Source organism: Elephantulus edwardii, unplaced genomic scaffold, assembly GCF_000299155.1.
Source record: "Elephantulus edwardii isolate Elephantulus edwardi_28Jun2011 unplaced genomic scaffold, EleEdw1.0 scaffold00348, whole genome shotgun sequence".
Lineage (NCBI taxonomy): Eukaryota > Metazoa > Chordata > Mammalia > Macroscelidea > Macroscelididae > Elephantulus > Elephantulus edwardii.
The window spans coordinates 1,617,817-1,640,538 of NW_006400098.1; the positions used below are offsets into that span (position 1 = coordinate 1,617,817).

The 22,722-nt window shown below is 47.2% G+C and overlaps 1 protein-coding gene across 1 annotated transcript in view; it reads right to left on the minus strand.

Annotated features, from left to right (window-relative positions):
- PTPRH (protein tyrosine phosphatase, receptor type, H) overlaps positions 1-22,722 on the minus strand; it is a 47,585-nt gene that overhangs the window by 807 nt on the left and 24,056 nt on the right. The window contains exons 5-18 of the mRNA XM_006901881.1: positions 21,677-21,943; positions 21,176-21,445; positions 20,174-20,473; positions 19,567-19,833; positions 16,020-16,098; positions 15,855-15,902; positions 13,740-13,830; positions 12,133-12,223; positions 11,519-11,595; positions 10,581-10,715; positions 7,092-7,214; positions 6,258-6,418; positions 4,227-4,362; positions 3,965-4,116 (exon numbers count right to left, since the gene is read on the minus strand). Coding sequence (XP_006901943.1) covers positions 3,965-4,116; positions 4,227-4,362; positions 6,258-6,418; positions 7,092-7,214; positions 10,581-10,715; positions 11,519-11,595; positions 12,133-12,223; positions 13,740-13,830; positions 15,855-15,902; positions 16,020-16,098; positions 19,567-19,833; positions 20,174-20,473; positions 21,176-21,445; positions 21,677-21,943 — 2,197 coding nt within the window. The remainder of the gene's footprint in view (positions 1-3,964; positions 4,117-4,226; positions 4,363-6,257; positions 6,419-7,091; positions 7,215-10,580; positions 10,716-11,518; positions 11,596-12,132; positions 12,224-13,739; positions 13,831-15,854; positions 15,903-16,019; positions 16,099-19,566; positions 19,834-20,173; positions 20,474-21,175; positions 21,446-21,676; positions 21,944-22,722) is intronic.

A 22,722-nucleotide genomic window follows, 5' to 3' on the forward strand; every position in this document is an offset into this window, starting at 1 on the left:
ACGCGTGCGCCTGTGTGTGTGTGTGCACGCGCGCGCGCCTCTGTGTATATGTGCGTCTGTGTCTCCGTGCCCCCCTTGGGTAGGCGGGGAGACCCCTTCCTCTTGCCCTTTCCCCAGCCAGGAACCACGATGGCATTTCTCAGGTGTTTGTCCTCGTCCCCACTGCTTGCTGCTGCCTGGGCCACACACAGGGCGCCCACCTGAGGCCACAGGAACCAGACGCCTGGATACCTGACCCTGGTGATGAATGCAGGAAACTCCCCCTGGAGACCCAGGTATCCGGACCAACAAGCGCCACCATACCTGGTCCCAGGTGACCCGGACAACAAGATACCCTGTTACTACAGATGGAAAACTCACAGAGAAACCAACCCATTGGTTCCAGTGACACCGAGCTCTCCCTACAAGAACCCTAAAGCCTGTCCCAGCAGGGAAGCCCCCACACCTCTAACTCCAAAAGTCTCATCCACATCATTCAGACCATTCACACCTAGACTTTGAAACGTTCAGCTGATAAGAACCTACATTTGCACTGCACTGCACTTTAGTTTTGCAACTATGAGGTACTGGACTTTGAACCAGAAGATTTGAGTTTGAACTCATCCAGTGACTCGTGTGTGTGTGTGTGTGTGTGTTGTGTGCACCATTATTCCTGGAAGTACTGCCATACCACCAGGTGGGTGCATGGAGTGGATGGAGCCAGCTGCAATTCCATTTCCTAGTTCCAAAAATCCACTTAATATATTGTCCTCGGATAGAGGACAAAGCTGATATTAAACTGATAAGAACGGATACTACACTTGATCTTAGCCAAAAGGCCAAGAAGCAATTCCAGTTATTCTTTAGAGGAAGGGGAAGGTGGGAATGGGACCTGAGTTCTACTCCTCAGAGATGTCAAATCGAGCAACCAAAGTCAGCCTCTGACTCCCGGCGCCCCTGCAGAGCAGAGCTTCTCACAGGGTTTCCAAAGCTGCCCACCACAGCTGGATGCCTCATTGCTCTCCAGAGGAGTGGCTCATGGATTCCAACCACTAACCTTTTGGTTAATAGCGGAATCCCTTGACCTCTGCTCCACCCGGAACCTTCCCATAAAGATGGTAACCCAGGCGAGCTCGGGTGGCCTGATGGCAAGAAGCTGTGCTACAATCCCAGAGGAGTGTGATTCAAATCCACCTGATGCTGTGCTGGAGAAGGAGGGACAATCTCCTACTGTACCAATCAGATCCGATTTGATGGTACACACACACACACACACACACAAAATAAAAAACAAATTTTAAAAAAAGATAGTAACCCAGAAAACCCTACACAGAAGTTCTCTGTCAGGTGGGGTTGTTAGGAATTGAAAATTGACCCGATGGCAACTGACAGCAATAAGAGATTCCTCGCCTGGGTGGTGCAAGGGGCCAGTACACTGGACTGCTCATCAAAAAGCTGGAAGCTGCTGTCCACTCAGAGGTGCTTCAGAAGGCTGACCTACTGGTCTACTTCCAAAACAAACCCCCCAGACATTGAAAACTATGGGGAAAGACCAGTAGGTGTGATACAGGTGGGCAGGACACCAGGCATTGTGACCTGGAGGAACCCACCAAACCTGGAACTGGGGTCACTCACTCAGTCACTCATGGCTGCGCTTCCACCCAAATAGTGGATCAAGAACATATACGACTGAGAGGACAGCCCAGGAGTAAAGCTCAGAATAAAGGCAGGAAGGGGCAGGAGAGAAGGACGCATGGAAACAGGACGAGGGAAGACAGTGACGATGTAGGGACTGCCTGTCAATGTCAGGGAAACCTGGTGTGCAGGAGCTGGTGGGAGGAAACCCAGTTTGCTCTGCAAAATCTTGCTCGACTCACAGAGAAAAGTTAACAAAGCAAAATCCCAGAGAACCCAGCTCTAAGCTGCCACATGGTCACGGGGAGGTGGATTCTATTTGACAGCAAGTGGTAGCTTCTTTTCTCTAGGGTATTGCCTCAGTGCCTAAATATTCCAAACCCCATTGCCTCCAACGCCAGCATTATTTCCAGATCCAGAAATCCACCAGGGTAACCAGTATCCTGGAGAACATAATTTAATAAATTAGGACATAAACAGTAAACTATGGACAGAGAATGGGGTACAGGGGTCCCAGAGAGAGAGAGGGATGAATCTCTTCAGTCCTGGATTATGGAAAACTGGTTTGGTTTCTAAGGCTGGGCAGGATCCCGCCTGCCCTTGTCCCTCAGGCAGCTGGTATTCTGGCTCGTAATTCCTTCTTCAAGGAGTACTGGTATCACAGTGGTTAGACACTCGGCTGCCAGCAGAAAGGTCCACAGTTCAAAATCAGGAGCCGCTCCAAGGGGGAAAGATGCTTGTCTAAGAACTCTTCTTGTTAGGTCCTGGTGAGTCGGCTCTGGACTCAGTCCAATCCGCCTCACTGAGGGTCTTCCTTTCCTTCACTGATACTCCACTTTTTCAAGCATGATGTCCATCTACGGAAATTGGTCCTTGCTGATAACATGCTCCAAGTCTGAGGCGTGGTCTCACTATCGCGGCTCTCAAAAAGCCCTGCGTGTAGGTGCGCTTTCTCCAAGACGAGTCTGTTCTGCTGGTAGTCGATGGAACACTCACCATTCTTCACTGGCACTCCAGGAAGCCCTGTGGGGTCTGTTCTGCGTTGTTGTGAATCTCTCTTAGTTGTTCCGGAATGCTCTGTCTGCTTGCATAAAGGTCACAGTCTCGGAAGCCCCGTAGGACAGTTCCGCTCTACCCTACAGGGTCACCGTGGGTCAGAATAGAATCAGTGAGCAACGGGATTGTGGGTCCTAGAAAAAGTAGCACAAGTGGGTGGCTTTGATGAGCAGAAGAGTTTAGCTGGAGGTCCAAGACAAGCTCTAGAGGAGACCTTTCACAAGGGCCTGGTCCTCTTTGGTGTCTTGTCTCCTAGCTCCCTGGAGATCTTCACGGGTCCTGGCATCTGTCCTACCCCATGTCTCCTCTGCTTGCTTGTTTAAACTCTTTTTATATCTCAAAACAGCCTGAAGCTAGATACGACCTACACTAACCCTGCCTCATTGACATGACAAAGTCAAACTTCTCCCAAATTGGAATTAATAACCAAATTCCAATTTGGCATCAAATCCAGAACCAGCTCCGTCACCACAGAGTTGAACTTGACTCATAAGGACCCTACAGAAAAATCTGGGACCCCATGTAGGGTTTCCAAGTCTAGAAATCTTCACTGTTTCCGACTGCCTTGTACCTTCCTCCCTTGGATTGGCTGGTGGGTTCAAACCAATTATTTTGTACAGGCAGCAATTCAATACTTAAGCCACCATGCCACCAGGGCTCCTGCCACAGACCTGGGGAGTTAGGGTCCACACCATATATTTAGGGAATAAATACTCAATCCATAGCAGAGTCGGAACCGAGCCAAGAGCAAAAGGTTTGGAAATGCCCTCCTTCCTCAAAAACTCAACTTGGCTGCTGTTGATGGTTCTGATTCCTGGTGATTCTCCACTGGGTCTCCAAGGCGGTAAATTATCACAAGAGAATGTATGTTACTCTCTCCTGAGAAACAGCTTGGGAGATTCGAACCACTGGACGGACATGCAGCTGTTTGGTTTGCAGCACAACACTCCGTTCTAGGCCACTGGAGCACCCCTCTTACCTAGAACCTAGAAACCCCAGTTCCAGACCTCATCCTCTAGGTCCAGGATGCAGCCTTCTCCTCCTCGAGGGCCTGGTAAAGAAACAGAAGGCCTCACTCCTTGCCTCCTTCAAGGAAGCTGGAATCCAGATTTCCACACTCCACCTCCCACAGGCCTCAGGAGTTCAACTCCACCGAATCTCTTTTGTGAGGAAATAGAAATGTGGGTTTCCACCCCTTTCTCTGCAAGGCCTGGGAACCTGGGACCCCAGGCCTCTGGCCTCAAGGGGAGACCAAGAGTTTGGGTCTGGCTGGCCTGGGGTCTCTGGCCCTCACGCCGTGGACGCCTGCTGCTCCTGGGTTTTGACCACAGCTATGTTCTCGTAGATGAGGTCTCCCACATCCCCGTTCGTGCTCTCCTCCGCCGGGGCTGTGGAGGACTGCTGAAGGAACCTCAGGATACAGTGGTGCAGGAACACGTACTGGCTCTGGAGAGGGGACACGAGGACTGAGGGGCAGCCTCCACCCTGGTCCCCCCAAGGGCTCCCACAGCGCCCCCTCCTCTCCACCCTCCCTTCCCACTCAGAAACACCATTACCTCCGTCTGAACCATCAGGGGGCGGCTTGCTCTCATCTTCTTCACAAAACTGAAGGGCCCCACGACACCCTCAGTTTCCAGCTGCCGCAGCAAGACATCCAGGGCAATGAGGGTACCCGTGCGACCCACGCCGGCACTGGGTGGAGACGTGAAGTGGTCAGACCACAGGAGGGGTGTCGTTCACTGGCTTGGGTGGCCCCCCTCCAAAAGGCTACATTCAAGTCCTCATATGTTCACCGTGAGTCCCCATGGGGTGCCCAAGGATGGTGCAAATAACTAGCACACTCAAATGCTAAGCCAAAGGTTGACGGTTTGAGCCCACTGGGAGGCATCTCAGAAGCAAGATCTGGAAACTATCTCTGAAAAAAGTTTTATGTGACACACACAGGGACCTCATGGTCAAAGTCAATGTCAACAGTGGTCAGCTAACCCCTGGTGCTGGTGCACGTGACCCTCTTTCTTTGGAAAAAGGATCTTAGAAGGTGTTTCCAGTCAATGTGATGAATTTCATGCAGAGAATGTTTTCAAAGCTCCTCCGTGTTGTATTGGGACTTTCTTTTCCCTTTTAGTGATATAATAATATTTCACTGTGTGTGTACACCACATTTTTTTAAATTTTATTTTATTATTTTTGTGTGTGTGTACCGTCAAATCAGATCTGACTGGTACAGGAGGAGATTGTCCCTCCTTCCCCAGCAGAGCATCTGATGGATTCGAACCGTGCACCTCTGGGATCGCAGTGCAGCTTCTTGCCACTAGGCCACCAGAGCTCCCCGTACACCACATTTTATGTAGCCACTCCTTGGATGATGGGAATTCAGGCTGTGCCCTTCTTTCAGCTATTGAGAAGAGTGCTGCGTGAACATTTGTATGAGTGTGTGTGTGGGGGTGTGTGTGCTGTATACACTCAGGAATGGAACTGGTGGATCATATGACAGTTCCGTGCTTAACTTTTTGATCACTGTTCTCTTCTCCATCTGTTATATTTGTCTTTTTTTCATTGTTGGAAGTATGCACAGTCAAGCATCCACCAATCCAACCGTTATTTCTACATGACAATGTCTTCTTCGATGGCATTGGTTGCATTCTTCAAGTTGTGTGCCCCTTTTCCGAGTTGTTCTTTCTTCACTAACATGAACTCCCTACCCCTCAAATCTTCCCATCTAAACTTCTGAACTGCTCTTGTCAATCATCAAGTTGACTCCTTAAAAAGAGCACGGTGTTCAAGGTAGACATATTGACTTAACAAACTAAAGCCTTATTTGGCTTAACGAAGACATTGGAGATTATATCTGGTTCAAGTTTTAAAGTTTAAAGATTCCCTTAGAGGGAACTCTGGTGGCCTAGTGGCAAGATGCTGCACTGCAATCCCAGAGGTACGCGGTTCAAATCCACCAGATCCTCTGCTGGAGAAGGAGGGGCCAATCTCCTCCTGTACCAGTCAGATCTGATTTGACAGTACACGTAAAAATAATACAATATTTTTTTAAAAAAAAGATTCCCTTAGGGCCAAAGTTTTGAGATTCAGCCAGTCAAGGGACCTCTCAGCCTATTTGCAAGGTAGATTTTTCCACAACTCAGAGAAAACTGTCTTGTTACATAGCATTGGGTTGGACTGACTGAAAGCTAACCCTCTAGTGGGTTTTCAGAGGCAGTATATCACACGGGATGCGGGGAAAATTGCCCATCTTTCTCCTGTGGAGCAGCTGGTGAATTTGAACCATGTGCCTTTGGGTTGGCAGTGCAACTCTTTACCACGAAGCCATCTTAGTCTACTTTAAAATGAAACCCAACCAAGCCCAGTCGTGTGGAGGGAATGCTGACTCACAGCAACCGACTGAGCAGGGCAGAACATCCCCATGAGACCTTAAAGGCCTTGGAATCTCCTTGCCTCCTGCTTTGCCTTTTTCTCCCCCCTCCTCCTCTTTGACCTCCTCTACCGTCCTCAGCGACCCACGTAACTCTGTTATCTGACCCTCCAAAGTGGGAGGAGTTCTGTCAAAAGGGGAGTCGTCCTCAGCCGGTCCTTACCTGCAGTGCACAATGGCTGGACCGTCCCCCACCTTCTGGTCCAGCCACTTGCGGAGGACTTTCCAGAAGGCCAGCAAGGGGTCTGGGGAGTGGGGGACACCGTGATCCGGCCAGGCGACGTAGTGGAATTGACGCACAGACAGCGTCTTCTGTTCATCCATCTAGCAGGAGGACAGATTGGAGAAAGGGAAAGTCATAGCTGTAAGACCTTTGGGTGGTTCGGAGTGGGCTGTGTCTAAGGTTTGTTGAGAAATTTTTGTTCAAATTGGAGTCCCTTGGGGTGTGATTAGAGAGTTCTGGGTTGGTAGGTGTTAAGGATTGAATTATGTCTCCTCAAAAAATATAGGTCAACTTTGTGAGGCCACAGTTCTCAACATTACATAATCATTCTCTATTCTGTGACCTGATGTAAAAATCTTGTGTGTTGTAAATCTTAATCTCTATAATGTTAATGAAGACAGGAACCAATTTATAGCAGTAGTGTGTATCTTGAGCCAATCTCTTTTGGAAAATAAAAGATGTTAGGCAATATAGCATAGACGAGAGGGACCAACCATCACCCAGAAAGAAGAGTTCGGACATAAAGTCATCTTTTGGACATGAGGTCCTTGTGCTCAGAAACTTCTCAAGCCAGGAGACACAGAGAAAGCTTTTCCTTAGAGCTAGCATTCTGGGTTTGTATTGGTAGCATCCTAAGTGGTGTGAGGGTAAACTTCTGATTGTGAAAGCCGTCTACTTACGGCTTTTGTGTTACAGCAGCACTGGAGGACTGAGATGGGGGAAATGTGTGGAGTAACTTGAGGAGAAGCACTTAGAGGTCAGTATGGTGCTTACATTGAAGACTTTCAGGTTCCGTATTGTCCAGTCCTCGGTCACCTCCTCATCCACGAGAGTCACCTGCAGATGCCCATGGGTACAGGGCTGAGAATCTAGTGGCCAGTAATGTTCACACTTCACCTGGACAGAGCACAGAAGTGGGAGGGTCAGGCACCAGGAGGCCCAGAGGAACTATTTTCACGGATCTGCCGCGTTAAGGAATAGTGACTGTTAGCATGTCCATTGTATGTGAGAAAGTGGAATTTTCAACGAGATAAAGCCGCGTGTCCCAGGTCTTTGTGGCCCTTATGTTTAAAAAGTTTCCCTTTCCAAGAAGCTCACTGCAATCTTAGAGATACGCAGTTTTAATCCACCAGATGCTCTGCTGGAGAAGGAGGGACAATCTCCTCCTGTACCAGTCATATCCAATTTGATGGTACACGTTGTTGTTGTTGTTGTTGTTAAGTGCCGTCGAGTCACAGGCGACTCATAGCGACCCTATGAAGGAGAGTCCTCAACACTTGGGTGCCTTTCATCCTCTCTCCAGGCTCATAGGGTTTCCGGAGGCAAGCTATTATTAAAGTGGATGCCACTCCTTCTTCCACGCTTGTTTTAATCAGGGAGCTCCACCCCACTCTCAGTGCGCATTGGGTAGCCAACCATTAATGCATTTGACACATCCGTGTCACAGTGTTCAGCGTCACAGCAACCACAAGTGACCGCGGAACAGCAACTTGTACACCAGGGTTATACGACCTAGAGGAATGTCTAAACAAAAACAATGAAAGACTGGCCCGAGGGCTGCAGGCCCAAGGGCCCTTTTGGGCTTGAAGCCGCTGCTGCCTTCAACCCAAGGCCAAGCAAAATAATAAAATAATCCTCATTTCCTAGCAATAAGGCCATACCTGTGGGTAGCCAGGTATAGATTATCACAGCCAAGAGAAATCTTGCTTCCTGGTATGCACAGAATTCTGTATCATAAAGGGACATCATACTTGGAAAGACGGAGGTTCAGAGAAGGAGAGGAAGATCTTCAATGAGACAGACTGGTCTTCAATGAGAGAGGTTCCACAATGGGCTCTCAAGTGTACCAGAGATGATAAGGATGGCTCAAGATAGGGCACGGTTTAGGTCAGCAGTTCACAGGGTCACCATGGATCATACACTACTTGGTGACACCTAACAAAACAACAATTCATAGGCTGCTATGGGTGGTAGTTGACTTGACACCACCTAACAACAATAATCAAAAATTTTTTTAAAAAAAAGTACACTTGTTTGTTAAAGCCACCCACGTGTAATATCTCTATTATCACTGCACTAGGTAACTAAGATACAGAGAGAGAGCTGGCTTCATAGAATTTGAGCTTTTAGCTTTTTAAATTAAAAAAAATAAATGTATATTTTCTAAAGCTACCAAGACATCATTCTGGGTAAAGAAGAGAGTCAGCAAAAAAGAGGAAGCACGTCAACAAGATGGACTGTTATAGTCACTGCGATAGTGAGCTTGAACGTGGCGTATATTGTGAAAACAGACAGGATAGGGCAAGGGTTCGATCTCTTGTTCACAGGGTGGCTCTGAGTTGTGCTTGACTCGACAGCACCTAATAACGAGAACTTGAGGTACTTCTTTATAGAAGCGCTGGAAATTGAAGACACTCCCTAAGCTCTTTTTTTTTTCTCACCCACACATGGACCAGTGGAGGGTCAAAGGATGGATGACGGAGTTTATGTTGGGAGACAGAAAAAGACCCAGATTTGAGGTCTGAATTCAGGAGGTCAGCACCAAAACGTAGGTAGTTATGGATTGAATTGTGTGCCCCTAAAATAAGTGTTGTAAATCCTACCCCAAATTATCTGTGCGTGTAATCCCATTTGGGAATAGATGTTTATCCTCTTAAGGTGGTATTTTTGTAGATTGCATCTTTTTTCTCCCTTAAACGACTCTCTCTTTTTTGTAGTTTGAGTGAAAGTTTATGAGCAAATTAACTTTTTTTTTATTTTTTATTTTATTTGTGTGTGTGTGTGTGTGTGTGTGTGTGTAGCATCAAATCAGATCTGACTGGTACAGGAGGAAATTGCCCCTCCTTCTCCAGCAGAGCATCTGGTGGATTCAAATCACATACCTCCGGGATTGCAGTGCAGCTTCTTGCCACTAGGCCACCAGAGCTCCCTGCAAATTAACTTTCTATTCAACAATTTGTACACACTCTGTTTCATGACAGTTGATGTGATCTCCTTAATGCAATAGTACTCTTCCTGCTTCCTACCTGGATTCCCTGGTCCCATTTGTCCTTCTTTCCTGCCCCCTTCCTGCCTACCGAGTTTTGTTTGGGAGCACACTTTTGATTGCTTGCAGCTGATTATTCTGAGGAGTACATTCCCCTGCCTCCCCCGAGTTACTGTTCGCTTCACAGACCTGTCTAGTGTTTGGCTGAGAGTTGATCCTTAAGGGTGAGTTTATTTCTAGCCTTGAAACGTATCTAAGGACACTGTCTCAGAGGTTCCATGAATCTATCAGATCAGTTATAGGGTGCATCTTGAGTCAATCTCTGTGGGAAGCTGAATATAAAGTTTAATATTATTAATAATAAACCAAATGCTCTATCAAGACAAGAAGGAGGCTGGTAGAAGCTGGAATCCACCCTGTAGCAATAAGACAATCCTTAAATGTTTGCAGGGGTAGGTATTAAGGCAATTCTTAAGTGGCTACATAGTTCTTAGTTCGTATTTACTAAATCCCTCCCTCATGAGAGAAGCAAAAGGTAAACAATAGAGAAGAATTTGGCCTTATTTACAGAAAGATTTTTTCTTTATTATTTACTTCCCCATGATCCTTTGTTGTTGTCTACTACTCTCTTGTGATTTTCCTTTGTTTACTTCCTGGTGATTCTCAGTAAAACCACAGAAAGGCCTAGCATAGGGGGTGCAGTTCTCCCAGCTGTTAGCCCCCTGCCTTCACGCTTTCTGGCTTGATCTCCATTCCTGAGTGTCCCTGTCTCTGTCTTTTCCCTCAGCCGACAACAAATCTCTTCTAAGATATGAAAGAGACTAAACAAGAAAGAAAGAAATCAAAGATGAGGAAAGACAGATACCATCTGAAGATCACCAAAGAGGCAATGGGGAAAAGGTGGCGGGGGGGGGGGAAGGGTTTTTCCAGAGATGACAGACAGAGAAAGCTTTCTCCTAAAGTTCAGGGGCCTAAACTTGGATTTCTAGCCTCCCGAGCTCTGGTGGCTCAGTGCTAAGGAGTTACACTGCCAACCCAAAGGTGCATGATTTGAATCCATCAGCTGCTCTGCAGGAGAAAATGGGCGATCTCCTCCCATGTGGTTTAGTGCCTCTGAAAATATGCTGGGGGATCAGCTATGGGTCACTTCTGACCGAGCAGCACAAAACAGCAACAACAGATGGTGAGGAAATAAATGTGTTGACTAAAGCTACCCGCTGAGCGATATTTCTGTTAGAGAAGCATCAGAGAACTGAGAAAAGCAGGCCCACTCTCACCCGGCCAGACTCCATGCAGTTGGTCAACATGACCAGGGTGTGGCTCTGTTGTTCCCATACCAGACGCCAGAAGTCGCCCACCGTCTGGGGCAGGGGACCCTGGGCTGCGATGAACTCCTGGGGGTTCCACAGACCCTGATGGAGAAAAGCAGGCAGGCAGGTGAGGGTGTGCTGTGGGTGGCCTCATGAGGCATGTCTGAAAGTGTTTTCAACACCAGTGTTGGTTAATTTTACAAGTCAGCTTGGCTAGGCCTTGATTCTCAGGGGTTGGCAGAGGTTGGGGCTGCTTGCTGTTCCAATAAGTACTAAAACGTAACATAATGTTACATAATGTAACATAACTTAGTGGAATCCCTACCGTGATACATCTGAGGTTGTGAACCAATCAGTAAATAAGGAGTTTCCTTGGAGGTGTGGCCTATCTATACTATATAAACGGATGATCTGCCAGAGCTCTTTTCCTCTCTTTCTCTCCCTCTCCCTTTCTCCTGCACTTTGCACTCTTCTTAACCCCTGACTTACAGAACTTAAGATGTAAGTGCAGAGGTCTCCTGTCTGCTGCCTCATCAACAGATTATGAACTCGCCATCTCTCACAATTATCTAATACCATTTCTTTATAAGAAATCTCTTTATTTGTAATTCATTGATCTACTTTTTAATCTCTTTCTCTCTATAACATCTATCTATCAGCTTTCTCTCTTCTTCTATCATGCTTATCATCTATCTGTAAATCATCTGCCTATCTCTCTACATCTAACTTTATCTACCATATCTATCATGTTTACTTATCATCTATCTATAAATCATTTACCTCTCTATCATCTCTCTCTCTCTTTTTCTTCCTTCCTTTCATTTATCTGCCTGTCACTGATTTTGCTTCACTAGAGAACCCAGGCAGCACCCTTCTGGTCCCAGCTCCCAGCCACACATCCTTACGGGAATGAAGCTAGCGTTGATGTAGTCAGAGCCCGGCTCTCCTTGGAGGGACTTCAGGGGCACCCGAGACCAGTCATCTAGGGGAAAGGGGAAGTATTAATGAAGCAGAAATGGAGCAGAGAGACTAGGGAGTTGGAGAGACTGGGGTTAAGACCCAGGGTCAAAGTGTGCAGAGGTGTAGACAGACATGGAGAACATGGGGATTGATGGGGAAAAGAGGAACCTCTCCTGGTGTGAGTGGGCTTCTCAAAGGAATCAATCAGAGGGAGATTTTTACCTCTTCCACAAATTAAGGGGCCATGGAAATAGGATAGAAATGAAGACCAGTGACAGGGTGTGGACAAGACAAGGGCTAAGAACAAGTCAGGGGGAACTTAGGACTTGGCAAAACCCCAAAACCAAACCCACTGCCATTGAATCAGTTCTGACTCATAGAGACCCCCACGTGTTGCTGAATATAAATTAGCTCCACGGGGTTTTCTTGACTCTGATCTTTACAGAAGAGCACCAGGCCTTTCTTCCATGGCACTTAACAAATGAGTCCAATCTATCAACATTCCAAGTTAGCAGTGAAGTGCAGACAGCGTGTGCTACCCTGGGGCCCAAAAACTCACAGGGTAGCACGTTTCTGTAGCGATTCTTGGCGTTGTTCTCAGGAGCCGAGGCCACCGTCTGGGGCTGATTGTGTCCTTCCAGGGTTAGTTGCTAGGAGTGGGAGAGGGGTGCAGTGAGGCTGGAGATTCTCTGCCTTCCACCAAGAACACCGCTAGAGCTCTGCTCGCCTGCTGCAGGCCACGTCTAATCCCCGCATAATGGGTTTTTACAATAAGTACACACACAAAAAAGAATTGATGTCTTCTACCACATGTGCAAGTTATTAGAAAGGATTTTGAGCAAGCAACAAATGCTGGCGAGGTTGTGGAGAAACTGGAACCCTTATTCACTCTTGGTGGGAGTGTAAAATGGTGCAACCACTGTGGAAGGCGGTATGGTGCTTTCTCAAAGAGTTACAAATAGAAATACCGCTTGACCCAGCAATCCCACTACTGGGAATATACCCCAAAGAGACCATAACTGTCACCCAGGCAGATATATGCACATCCATGTTTATCGTGGCTTTGTTCACAATAGCAAAGAGTTGGAAACAACCCAAGTGCCCATCAAAAACCAAATGGATAGAAAAGTTATGGTATACTCACACAATGGAATACTACCCTGTATTGAAAAACAAGGAACTCATGCAATATTATTAAAAATGGGTGACCCTGGAGGACATTATGCTGAGTGAAGTATCATAGTCACAGAAGGACAAATACTGCGTGGTGCCACTGCTGTAAAACAGGACTGACATCGGAGTTGGTGGGAGAGTGAGAAAGATGGGTTCAATATACTGCATTGAAACAGATGAGGGAGAAAACTGTTTAAAAGGGATATGTGATTAGATATTTTTGTCATGACAGGAGTCTAGAGCGAAGGCTACATGGTGGAATGGACCTGGGGGAGAGTTTGTAAAATAATGAAAGAATTTTTGTTTTACTTTTACAAGAGGGTAATGTACTGGGGGGGGGGGAGGGCTGGGAGGGGAGAAAAGTGCAACAATGAATGAATGGAAATCCAAAGTCTCTGTAAATTTTGACTGAAATTAATAATAAATTTTTTAAAAAAAGAATTTTGGGAAAGATAAGTGTACTAGAAAGGTAGATGAGAAAGAAGTGGTTGGGGGAAAATTAGGTGATCTAGGGAGTTTCTTTAGGATTGCCTCAAATTCCTGTCACTTTTTAAAGATTCCAGTGAGTTAGAAAGATATATAATCATGCCTGAAATTTTCTTTTTAATCTCACAAAACATGTGTGGCTCTGTTAGTTCACTGTCTTGGAAAAAAATGCAGCCAGAAGGCTTCTAAGAAGCAAGAACAGAGAGACCTGATCTCATAGACTTTGGACATGTTATCAGGAGGGGTCAGTTCCTAGAGAAAGACCTCATGCTTAGCAGAGCAGAGGATCAGCAAGGACAGGAAGACCACACACGAGATGGACTGGCACAAGGTCCGCAGCAGGGGGCTCCAGGAGGACAGAGGCCGTGAGGCTGGCATAGGGCAGGGCCACTGTGACTCGCGACACTCTTCACCGTCACCAAACAACAACACGTCTGTTCCATCTTGATACCTGTGGGAAGATCGAGGGTTGGGTTTGGGCGTCGTGAAGCCCTGCTCTTTCTCTACCTGGTATTCCTCTGCGAATCCACAATGGCTGTCTTTCTCATTCCTCCTGACGTGATCGGCAAAATCCTCAGCCGAGATGTCTTCTGGGAAACTGCAGGGGAAAAGAGTGGTACAGAAAGGTTTCAAACGTTTGCATTCTTAGGACAAAGAAACAGCATCTCTTCTCCTCTTTAAAACCCACTTGCTTTCCCTTGGGTTCCGGCTGCAGGGCCTGCCCAGCTTCTTGGGAGCTGCCCACCATGAATTCTTCCATCTCTTCTGTTGCTGAAGATGCTAACACTTAAGCTAACACGAGGTCACACTGGAGTAGGAACTGTAGCATCTTCTGTGCTGTTATTCCGGACACTGGCACTCTGTTACAGTAGCCCTGTCATTACTCTGTGCTGTCATGTCACCTATGACTCATAGTGATTCTCTGAACACCAGATCAAAAGCTAGTCCTGTCCTGCGCCATCCTCACAACGTCTGCCATGTTCAAGCTCACTGTTGCATCCACAGTGCCAACCCACCTTGTCAAAGATCTTCCTCTCTTTCACTGACACTCTACCTCTTCAAGCCTGATACTTTCTTCCAAGGACCTCTCTTTCCTGAGAATATGCCCAAAGTATGTGAGATAAAGTGTCACTTCTTTGCCTGGAAGGAGCGCCCTGTTTGCAATTCGTCCAAGGCCATTTGTTCTTTGGGTAGCCATGGAATATTCTGGACTCTTTGGCAACACCCCAACTCAAAGGCATCAATTCTTCTTTGGTCTTCCTTCGGCAGTCCTAGGAATCGAACACACACTGAAGCCAAGCCCCTACTTTCATGTCCACTCTGCCTCGCGGCGACCCCCTGGGTATCAGAACAGAACTGTGCTCTCTAGATCTTTCCCTGGCTGTCACCTTTAGAAAGCTGATCGCCCGCAGTTCAAATCCACCAGATGCTCTGCTGGAGAAGGAGGGGGCAATCTCCTCCTGTACCAGTCAGATCTGATTTGACAGTACACGTCAAATAATACAATTTAAAAAAAAAAAAGAAAGCTGATCGCCAAAGATTCCTTCAGAGATACCTCTTGATGGATTCCAACTGCCAAACTCTTGACTGGAAGTTAAACACTGAAACGTTTGCCGCTCCATGTATGCCAATCCGCTGTGACCCCCTCAAACTCCTCACCGTTAACTGGGAGCTGATTCCTAGCAGACCCTCTGCTGAGATTCTGAGGCGGTAAACAGCATGGGCCATTATTGCTCTAACTTCTTCCTTGATGCTGTTGGTGGACTCAAATCACCCGAGACACATGACAGCACAGCTCCCTGTGAGCTAGGCCACCAGAGTCCTTCCCACATGACTTGTTGTTGTTATTTACCATGGAGTCAGAAGTGACTCATAGCTGACCCTCCAGTGGATTTTCAGAGGCTGTAAATCACTGAGGGGAGATTGTCTATTCTTTTGAGGACAAGCTGGTGGATTCATGGCCTCTCCACCATGCCCTTGGGCTGGGAGCACAACTCCGTACCACGAGCTCAGACACAGCAGAGATTTTGAGGATGGGGCGGGTAGTATTTCCTTCTGCTGTACGTGTTATTGTGGTGGCTTTGTGCGGTCAGGTCAGAACCAGCTCAGAGGTGACCCTCCAGCGAGTTTTCAGAGGGAGGGTGGCCTCTAAAACCAACTCATGGCACTTAACAACAACCGAGAGAGAGAAAGAGGAGAGACATCCGTCTGACACCACCTTGGCTGCAAGTCAGGGACCTCCAAAAACCAGAGGCAGGTAGAATCTCCCTCAGAGCCACCTTCAGAACAACATGGCCAACACCAGGCTTTGTCCATCCAAACCCCAGAACTTTGACACCATCCACTTCTGTTGTGTTAAGCCACACAGTTGATGGTATTTCCTAGCAGGCCTAGGAATCGAAGGAAAACCAAAACCCAAACGAACACCATCCAATTAGCTCCAGCTCCGGTGACCCATGTGCATCGGGAGGGGCGGGAGCTCTCCTCCACTGGTTTTCAATGGCTTTCTTTCCAAAGAACCTCTCAGTGGATTGGAGCCACCAACAGTTTAAGGAGAGGCTAACTCTGAACTCTGTCTGCCCTTCCTGGAATGTAACACACTTCTCCAAACCGTGTGCTCACCTGAAGGCCAGATCCCACAATGCTGCTTTCTCCTGGTTCTTCTCTTTCCTGGGAAAAGGATAACGAGGTGAGAGACACATGAGAGAGAGAGAGAGAGAGATGGGGAACCAAGGGTCTTCACTCTCCTCATCCTCCCAGGGTGGTCGGTCTTGCCCTGCGTCTCACCTCTTCCTCAAGAAGAAAACCAGCAGGCCCACCAGGACGAGAAGCAGAAGGACGCCCACCACGGCACCAGCAATGACTCCTGAGGGCAGGCGCATTGGAGCCGTTAGAGCCCAGGCCTGCCTTCTGCTCTCCTACCTTCACCCTCACCCAGGACCATGAGCAGCCTGAAGGGCAAGGCAAAGTCCCCACCATCAAAGACAGAAGCAACGCCAGAGTCCATCCTCAGAAGAACCAAGTGGGGCAGGGTCTCATTCAGTCATAAGCAGAAGGGAAGTTCTGATTTTGGCTATAACATGGAGAACCTTGAGAACATGATTCTACGTGAAATAAGCCGGACCGAAAAAAAAAAGACAAATATTATATAACTCCACTTGGACAAAATTACAAGTTAGAAACAGAAAGTAGATGTGAGATTACCAAGAGTTACAGAGAAGAGGAGGCAGGGAAGTTATTACCCGGTCGGTTTAGAGTTTCTGTGTGGAGCAATAAGAAGTGTGAAAGTAAATAAAGAAAAGCTTGTATAGCATTGTGACTATAACTAATGTCACTTAAAATTAGCTACACAGCAAATGTTAGTGTATAAATAAACTTAAATAGTAGTGCTGTTATTAGGAACATGTACAGCAGACTATCAAGAAAACAAAGCTTCTCACCACTGGGCCGATTGACAGCGTCATAATGGATGGTGAAGAGATTAAGATTGTTCACCGTTTTGGTTTGCTTGGATCCACAGTCAACAAACCCTCTTGGCACCAGCAGCCAGGAAATTAAAAGATGTATTGCGATGGGAAAGTCTGTGGTTACAGACCTCTCTAAAGTGCTGAAGTGCAAAGATGTCAGTCTGGAAACTAAGGTGTGCCTGATACAGGCCATGGTCTTTGCAATCACTTGCTATGCATCAGAGAGCTGGACAATGACTAGAGATGATAGAAGGAGAATTGATGCCTTTGAGCTGTGATGCTGGAGAAGAGTATTGAGGGTACCATGGACTGCCAAGAGAACAAACAGGTTCATCCTGGAGAGGTTGAAGCCAGGCTGCTCCTTGGAGGCAAGGACTCTGAGGCTTTGTCTGACATACTTTGGACATGTTGCAAGGAGGGACCGGTCCTTGGAGAGGGATGTCATGCTTGGGAGGATGGAGGGACGGCTCAAGAGAGGAAGACCCTCGATGAGATGGATTGATTCAGTGACTGGGGTAATGAGAGTAGGTGTGTTGGAGATGGTGAGATTGGCACAGGGTAGGGCAAAGTTTAGGGCTGTTGTACAGAGGGTCGCTCTGAGTCGCAGGCGACTCGACAACACATAACAGCAACAGCAGCAGCAGCAGAATATATACTAATTTCAAAATTTCTACTCATACAGTTCAGTGACATTGATTACATTCTTTGAATTGTACAACCATCTCCCCTTCCTTTTTCCAAGCTCAATGCCCCCTGAGTTTCCCCATGTAATCTTTTGAGTTGCAGTTTTCAATTTAATCACATACAGATGGTTCTTAGAAGAGCACAATAATAAATGCAGGCTTTCTTTATGAATTAACCAAAACTCTAGCTTGGCTTCAAGAAGACTTTCGGGTGTATTTTTTAATTTAAAAAAGCATCTCAGGGAAATATTTTTGGGGATTCCTCAAACCTCTATCTGCTAAAAAAAAAGTCTGAATTTTCTTGAGCATTTGAAATTTTGTCTTGCGTTTTTTTTCTTTTGATTAGTGAGTCTATTGACCCTTTGACCAAACACTCAGTAACAGTAGCCGGGCACCATCTATTTCTTCTGTTCTCAGAGCAAAAGAGGTACTGTTTATGGAGGCATTCCATTACTTATGCTCAAATTAACTGTTCCATATTGAAGACTTAATCTTAAAAGAGGCTCTACTTCCTAGCATATAAGTGACTGTCCCAAGGACAGGGGCCCAGTACGGTCTGTGACCATGGTCAGAATCTTCCTGCATGTGGGATTAAGACTTCTTCAGGTGTCCCATTACTACATGTTATATGGAGTAACCACTTTGGAACACGATTCATGGAAGTTCCACTCCAAGGTTTAGAGACAAGAGAATGGGACAAACCTGCACCTAAATGTTCCCAGAAGCCTTATTCTTTTTTTTTTTTTTATTTGTGTGTGCGTGTACCGTCCAATCAGATCTGACTGGTACAGGAGGAGATGGCCCCTCCTTCCCCGACAGAGCATCTGGTGGATTCGAACCGCGTGCCTCTGGGACTGTAGTTGCAGCTTCTTGCCACTAGGCCACCAGAGCTCCCCTAGAAGCCTTATTCGTAAGAGCCAAAAGCTGGATAGAACCCAAGTATCTACCAACTGGTGAATGGATAAACCAAGTATGAGATGGCCTATAGGGTATTTTGTATGTCTATTTCATGTTTCACATGCAATACTGCAGTGCATAATTTGCTGATGTTTTCACTGTCAAAGTTCACTTGCAGATGCTTTCAGCCCTCAAAACACAAATAAAATTGGCTTTATAAAGATATGGATAATAAAAAAGCAAGCGTAAGGAAACTTAAAAAGAGAGTGAGGCTCTATTTACCTAGAATTGACTTACAAGGGCATCATCAGAACCTAAATGGAAGACTAGCTGTCAATCATACAAGGGAATGTGATTCAGCCATGAGAAACAATGAAGTGATGGTTCGTGTGACAACGTGTATGATCCTTGAAAAGAATATGCTAAACACGAGACGTAAGATACAAAGGACCACATGGAGGATGATGAGGATGTTACAGAGCAGATGTGGCGACGGTTCCTCAACCCTCTGGGAATACGAAAAACCACTGAGTGGTCCACTTTTGATGAGTGAATTGTGTGATATGTGAATTCTATCAAGCTTTCATTTGCTTGGCTCCACATCAACACTCTTGGCACCAGCAGCCAGGAAATGAAAAGACAAATTGCCTTGGGAAAGTCTGCTGTTAGAGTTCTCTCCAAAGTACTGAAGAGCAACGATGTCAGCCTGGAGACTAAGGTGCACCTGATATATGCCATGGTCTATGCAGTTACTTGCTGTGCATCAGAGAGCTGGACAATGACTGGGGATGATAGAAGGAGAATTGATGCCTTTGAGCTGTGGTGCTGGAGAAAAGTATTCAGCATACCAAGAACTGCAAAGAGAACAAACAAGTTCGTCCTAGAGAGGGTTAAACCAGGCTGCTCCTTGGAGGCAAGGATTCTGAAGCTTCGTCTGACATACTTTGGACATGTTGCAAGGAGGGACCAGTCCTTGGAGAGGGACATCATGCTTGGGAGGGTGGAGGAAGAGAGGAAGATCCTTGATGAGATGGATTGATTCAGTGACTGGGTAGTGGGGATAGGTGTGTCAGAGACAGTAAGATTGGCACAAGATAGAGCAGGGTTCAGGGCTGTTGTACATAGGATTGTATGAGTCGCAGGCTACTTGATGGCACGTAAGAACAACAAATATAGAAGAAACCAAAGCTAAGCGTTCAGAAACCCATGGCTAAGGCGAGACCCCATCACAGCTTGGTAGGACCAAGGTGGCCTCTCTCCCGCATCACCTCCTGTGGTTCTGCTCACCTGCGCTCTCAGTATGGCAGGTCACAGAGGCAGCAGGTGCACTCATTCCTTCCCACATGGTTGTGACAGTGGCCAGGTAGGACCGAGCCGGCTGGAGCCCCGACAAAGGGATGTCCTTCCCACAGGAAGACTTGTCCTGGACAACCTGCTGTCCGTCCACCTCCAACTTGAAGGCCTCATATCCTCCCAAGGGGCAGGACCAGGTCAGAGAGACTCCGTAACCACTCGAGATGCTGACACAGGAGGTGATGGTGACTGGGTCAGGAACTGGGTGAGAGGAGGACCAAGTGTCAGTGAGGGGCTACTTAATGTGACCTCCCACTTGTTACCTGTCATGCCAGTTGTCTGAGAACAACACAAATCCTGTGCTCCCTCAAAGATCAAAACCCCCTGGTAACTTCTTTTATTTTCTAATCTTCCCTCAGCGTTGGAAAAACTGTCAAACTACAATACCCATAAGTCCTTGGACTCTGTCCCGTTATAGACTCTCAGGCCATTGCTCCTTGGCCTGATGGGATTTGTAGTTCGTTCACTCGACTTCTCCCACATCTGACCCAAGAAAGCCCAGGCAAGCCGGCGGCGTGGATCAGATCCATCCCCATCTCACCTGTGGATGCACGGAGGCTCTGTGTGGAACTGGATACGTTGTTCATCTCTGCCCACACCGTGAAGTCGTACAGAGTCCCAGGTAAGAGGGCTTTCACCACACACTGAGTCTCATTGGTCTTGACTGTCTGGTTGATCTCATCTCCTTGGGGGTGGGTCGCCCTCTGTGACTGTCCTCCACTGGCCCACTGGACCCAGTATACATAGGACTGAGGGTAGGGGTCCGCTGGGGGCTTCCAGTGCAAGGTGACTGAGCTGTTGGTCTGACTTGTGTTCTGCAGCTCAGTGACTTCATTGGGGACTGAGAGGTGAAGATTAGAGATTTAACAAAGGTGGATCTTCAGCGACCCCCACACCTCAGCCCACCTCCGCCATCAAACAAGGCCCGAGAATACTCAGCCAACCTACACCTCTAATCTCAAAGGGGGGGTTGTGCTACCCGAGGTTTGTCTGGACCACAAAGCCTCAGGCTTCTCATCCCCAGCTCCAGCCCTGGGACCCCTTTTTCATTTTTCTCTGGGCAGCCAAGGTTGGGACCTTTCTAACTTTCAAGCACATCATGTTTCAAGATGAAGTTACTGACATTTATCTTCAAGCTTCCAACCTCCACATGAAGTTAGTCAACAGGGTGGTCTTGATTCCCTGACCCCACTGATTCCCAGAACACTGATCTGGGAATGAGAAGAGGTGGTCTCTTGTCCAGCTGATGATGTCACTGCATCTTGACAGGGGATGCTTGACAGTCAGGGAATGCCCTCAACTTCAGAGCTACCTTTTCTCAAGGAAAGGGGAGATGGGTCCATTTTTTTTTAAAATCTTGATTTCTGAGGAAAGACACTCCCTAACAATTGGCCAAGAACCCTGAAGCTCAGCGAGGTTGGGTAAATTCCCCAGAACATGAGAAACCAGCTGGTTTCCCCGAAGGCCCCCAAAGGCTCCCATCCTTTCTCCTTCCTTCGCCCCATGATTCTAGAGTGGAGTCCGTCACTGGACTGGGTCTCACCGGTGGCTTCCGTGAGATCCCTGGCGTCACTCCTGACTCCATTCCTTTGAGCGCACACAGTGAAGAAGTACAAAGTCCCAGAGTGCAGCTCCTTGATCACGATTATGGTATCTGAGGTTCCTTCTCTATGCTGTTGGCTGTCTTCTTTCTTTGACCACTGGACCTCGTAGGTGTAGGGTGGCTGTTCTGGGCCCTGGGGAGCTGTCCACGCCAAGGTGATGGAGGTGGTGTTGCGATCCTGCACTTCAAGACTTGGAACTGTGTTGGGGACTGGTAGAAGGGGCAGAAAGTCAGGGTTCCATGTTCCCAATCTCTGAACTTCCAGAGGGAAGGAGTGATGCCCTTTCTTCTCTACAGTCCTGATATCTAAACAGGAAACACTCCTACCAATGAGACCTTTCTATCTGGGACTTGTCTACTTTTTCAGGGACTATGTCAAAATTCTAATGATTTTCTTTTGCTCACCCCAAATGCTTTGTGAAAGGCTTAGGGATGCCTCACCTGTAGACGTATCAATGGCCACACTGGTGCTATTGACGTCATTCCTCCAAACCCAGACAGCGAAACTGTACAAGGTCCCAGGCTCCAGCTCCTTCACTGTGACCCAGGTATCTGAGGTGCTCTGGTTCCCTTGCAGGCTGTCTCCTCTTGACCACTGGACCCAGTAGGTGTAGGGTGGCTCTTCTGGGCCCTGGGGAGCTGCCCACGCCAAAGTGATGGCGGTGGTATTGCGGTCCTGCACTTCAAGTCTTGGAACTGCGTTGGGTACTGGTAGAAGGGGCAGAAAGTCAGGGTTTCCAAGTCACCCAGTCTTCAAGCATCTGGTACAAAGGGGAGATTTCCTTTTTTTCTGTTTTTATATAAAATTTTTTATTTTAATTGTGATTTTAACAAAAGTTTACAGAAAAGTGAGATTTTCACTTATTCGTTGTTGCACCTTTTTACCCCCTCCCCCTCCTGTCCCCTCCCCTCACTTCATTTTGGTTTGTTTGTGTTTTTTTTTTGTTTTTGTTTTATTTTATTTTATTTTATTTTTTTTGTGTGTGTACCATCAAATTAGATCTGACTGGTACAGGAGGAGATTGTTCCTTCTTCTCCAGCAGAGCATCTGGTGGATTTGAACTGCACACCTCTGGGATTACAGTGCAGCTTCTTGCCACTAGGCCACCAGAGCTCGCCTTCATTTTGGTTTTAAATACCTTTTCCTATATAATCTTGGAATCTAAAGAGAAACATACTCGGAAAAAACACTAGAACTCTGAACTTTAGTGATGCCTGGACCTTCTTTTCCGACGACAATCACAAGACTTCAGTTACCTCCTTTTCACCACCCCGGAGATGCTTTCAGAAAGACGTAAGGGTGCCTCACCTGTAGACTCAACAGTTGTCACTTTGACACTGTTGACGTTGTTTCTCTGAACCCAGACAGCGAAACTGTACAAGGTCCCAGGCTCCAGCTCATCCACTGTGACCCAGGTATCTGACGTGCTTTGGTTCCCTTGTAGGCTGTCTCCTCTTGACCACTGGACCCAGTAGGTGTAGGGTGG